Source organism: Pseudoliparis swirei, chromosome 18, assembly GCF_029220125.1.
Source record: "Pseudoliparis swirei isolate HS2019 ecotype Mariana Trench chromosome 18, NWPU_hadal_v1, whole genome shotgun sequence".
Taxonomy (NCBI): Eukaryota; Metazoa; Chordata; class Actinopteri; order Perciformes; family Liparidae; genus Pseudoliparis; species Pseudoliparis swirei.
In genome coordinates, this window is record NC_079405.1 from 3626197 (window position 1) to 3630542 (window position 4346).

At 37.8% G+C, this 4346-nt stretch overlaps 1 protein-coding gene across 1 annotated transcript in view; it reads left to right on the top strand.

The window, feature by feature from the left end:
* Positions 1-3592: 3592 nt before the first annotated feature.
* Positions 3593-4346, top strand: part of wu:fb55g09 (coiled-coil domain-containing glutamate-rich protein 1) — a 1839-nt gene continuing 1085 nt past the window's right edge. Inside the window, exon 1 of the mRNA XM_056437631.1 lies at positions 3593-4346. This exon is cut by the window's right edge and continues 1085 nt beyond it. Within this exon, the coding sequence (XP_056293606.1) occupies positions 4034-4346 (313 nt within the window). The 5' untranslated portion in view covers positions 3593-4033.

The window sequence follows — 4346 nt, forward strand, 5'->3', positions numbered from 1 at the left end:
TTCGCCGCATCCGGGCGCCATGTTTGTTGTGATGCTGTACGAAGCAGCTGACTGACTTTCAAAATCTTAAAACTTTATGGATAGTTTTACTTTGACAGTTGACAAGTTTTCGTTTCAGAAAAAAATCAAACATACTCGACGCTGTATAATATGGAAGCCCGTTTCCGCCACTGTGAAAAAAAAATTATCATCCTGTAAGTCATAATTATGAGATACTATCTCATAATTATGACTTAACTATCTCATAATTTCGACTTACTATCTCATAATTATGAGATACTATCTCATTATTTCGACTTACTATCTCATAATTATGAGATACTATCTCATTATTTCGACTTACTATCTCATTATTATGACTTAACTATCTCATAATTTCGACTTACTATCTCATAATTATGAGATACTATCTCGATATTCGACCACTATCTCATAATTATGAGATACTATCTCATTATTTCGACTTACTATCTCATTATTATGACTTAACTATCTCATAATTTCGACTTACTATCTCATAATTATAAGATAGTAAGTCGAAATAATGAGATAGTATCTCATAATTATGAGATAGTAAGTCGAAATTATGAGATAGTTAAGTCATAATAATGAGATAGTAAGTCGAAATAATGAGATAGTATCTCATAATTATGAGATAGTAAGTCGAAATAATGAGATAGTATCTCATAATTATGAGATAGTAAGTCGAAATTATGAGATAGTTAAGTCATAATTATGAGATAGTATCTCATAATTATGACTTACAGGATGATAATTTTTTTTTCACAGTGGCGGAAACGGGCTTCCATAGTATGATCAGTCAGACAAGAGGTGAAATAAAACATATTCCACGATAATAGGAACACGTCTCATCTTTCAGACAAATTTATCGCGAGAGTTGTAACTTTGTTTATTATTAGCAGCTCAGTAACTGGTAGAAATGCATTTATGTGTAATGCTTTTGTCAGTATATTGTAACTATTTTTCCACAATTAATGTTTAACCCTGGCTGTGTGTAACTTGTGTCATAATTTTTCTGGAAATTTGACCAATAAATAACATGAAAAGAGACACTTTTTTCTGGTTGTTGCTTTAACCTTTATAAACTTTATATTAAAAAAATATGAGCTGGGCTACGAGGACAGATAGTGGACACTTATTGTGTAGAAATAGACTAATATTCAGTGTATGTATTGCCAGGGAGGTTAACACTATATTGTCGCTTGATGTGATAATCCTTAAGTGTTTATTCTGCAGATGGAGTTGGGACTCCATAGCAAGAATCAATCAAATCCAAATCCATTTTCCGTGCAAATGCAATAAGCTTTCTAAATTCACACTGCAGTCGCCCGTTTAGGACGACACACATCACTGGTGGTAAAGATCTAAGTATAGCAAATGAGTCTCTTCTAATCCATCCAACAATTTTGCTGGATAGGATTACAGTAACATCCCCCCTCCTTCTGCTTCAAAGTGCACTATGTAATATACACCACAGCCACACGGGGTCACTCATGCAGCTGCACACATATAGGTGCGTTATGTCATCCATGCATTGTTGAATAGACATGACCTACATGTGTTTTAACTGAATATAACTGCGAGAGCAGGGAATGTGTTGATGCTCTCACTAAGAATAACATGTGATCTAAGTGACCGAGCAGCTAAAGTGTGTTATTGCTCATTTTATATTTATATATATATATGAATATATATATATATGAATATATATATATATATATATATAAAATATAGTATATATATATGACTATATATATATTATATATATATATATGAATATATATATTATATATATATATATATATATCTTGATTATGGGGCTGTACCTTTTTTCGTACATGTCAGTACATGTCCTTATTTCTGATTACGTCATCTGGTTGGATGATTATGAACAAGAATACCTTTGAGCTCACGGCTAATGTCAGCCATGATGTTTCAAGCAAACATTTTCTAAGTAAACACCAAAGCTCAGCTGAGGCTGATATCCCAATAATTCCATAGATTTTTTGCATGAATTTCCTCAACATACTAAACAGAAAGTTTGCCCTGGTGAGGGCGCTAGATGAAAAGTCAAGGGATCACAAAGATCACTATTCATGCAGACGGGGCCGTGCGTTACTGAACTAGACATCATGGCATAGTTGTTTACATATACAGGACTGTCTCAGAAAATTAGAATATTGTGATGAAGTTCTTTATTTTCTGTAATGCAATTAAAAAAACAAAAATGTCATGCATTCTGGATTCATTACAAATCAACTGAAATATTGCAAGCCTTTTATTCTTTTAATATTGCTGATTATGGCTTACAGCTTAAGAAAACTCAAATATCCTATCTCTAAATATTAGAATATCATGAAAAAGTATACTAGTAGGGTATTAAACAAATCACTTGAATTGTCTAATTAACTCGAAACACCTGCAAGGGTTTCCTGAGCCTTGACAAACACTCAGCTGTTATAAATCTTTTTTTTACTTGGTCTGAGGAAATATTAAAATTTTATGAGATAGGATTTTAGAGTTTTCTTAAGCTGTAAGCCATAATCAGCAATATTAAAAGAATAAAAGGCTTGCAATATTTCAGTTGATTTGTAATGAATCCAGAATGCATGACATTTTTGTTTTTTTAATTGCATTACAGAAAATAAAGAACTTTATCACAATATTCTAATTTTCTGAGACAGTCCTGTATATGTGTCACTTATCTCACACATGTGAACCTCATTGTGGTGCTTGATGAAAAGTCAGTGGATCAACAAAGTCAGTAGGATGTATCACTTGGGACTATCAATGCCTGAATGAGATGTTGTACTACTGCATCCAATATTAATATAGTTGAAAGAAGCTTAGCAATTAATTATTAATTTGAATTCCAAAGCACAACTATTTTTAGTTTAGAGGACTTTAAGTTGTGTTTCATATTTACTCTCATTATTATCCACCCATGATCTTTTGGATGTTTTAGTACATTTTGAAAATAAACTTTAAAAAAGTTCACAAAAAAAGTAAATAAGAACTTTAATTAAATCTTATTGTAAAAATAAATTTAATTTGCTTTAGTGGCGTATTTCTTTGTAGAAAAAACACGAAGTTCTTCGTTTACGATGTAATGTTGTATTTTAGGAAACTGTCCGCGTGGGTTGGGTACGTGCATGTCCGTGGACACAATAACTAACTCCGGCTCAGAGACCCTGTGCTCGTGTCCCTGCTGGCTGTTGTTGCTGCACCGTGAGTCTCGCTGTCAGAGGGGCGGGGCCCCAACGGCAGCAGCTGTGGATCAGATTTCCGCTGCTAAAGCTATAGCGGACTGAACCAATCCGACCCCGGGGGAGTGTGTTAATGCGTATCACCATCACGTACAAGAAAGGCACAAGAAGGATGAATTTAACTTATAAAGATGTTTAGACGTAATCTATTATAGAAATATGTCCCACTATATGCTTTATAATCGGTAGAGGATACGCTCGCTAATTCTGAACACCCCTCCTTCTGTTAAATGGATCCTTCCAGCTCTTTATCCAGGCTGTGAGAGGACGGCAGCGCCACAGTCAGTGCTGGTCTGTCCTGTTGTACACTCCACTTGCTGGCCTCAAACTGATAGAAAAAAATCAGCTTTTAAATCAACTAGAAGACGCCTAAACCCCCTTTTAGAAGCTCATTTCAGTTCACTTAATCAGAGCTGCAAAAAAAGAAGCTTATTTGACTGTTAGAGAGGTAAAGAAAAGAGATTAGAGAAGGCAGAGGAGGGCGTGACAGGGAGCCAGCCGAGCAGGCAAGCTGCTACTGCAGGGGGAGGAAGAGCGGGCGATGCATCAGCCAAAGCCAGAGGTCAAGAAAAAACGCGACAGGATAGTGAAAAGGTAGACTCAGAGGGAGAGAGGAGGGTCATTTGGGATCTGAGCCTGAAAGCAGCCTCTCTTTGTTGTTGTGTGGTGACAACCGAGCAGAGAGGAGGATGTGAAGGAGAGCCGCAGGCAGAGAGAGGGAGGCGACTGCGAGGAAGACAAGAAAAATGCTCTCAGAGATGATGTGCAGGAGGAGCTGCCAGCAGCTCCAGCAGCAGCAGCAGCAGCTGGATGGGAAGGGGGCTCCACAGAGGGACCCTTCCAGCCGCAGGAAGCACGGCTGGTCCAAGAGCTGCAGGGGGCGCATGCAGGGGCGGAGGGCAGGAAGAGGGGGAGGGTGGCCAAGAGGGCGCAATCATCAGCAGCAGCAGCAGCACCCTCAGCGTCATCATCCCCATCATCCCCCCCGACACTTCCCGAGGCCGGTGGTGTCCCTGCGGCCCGTCAACGTCAAAGGGAACCGCGCAAGGGGGATGCGCG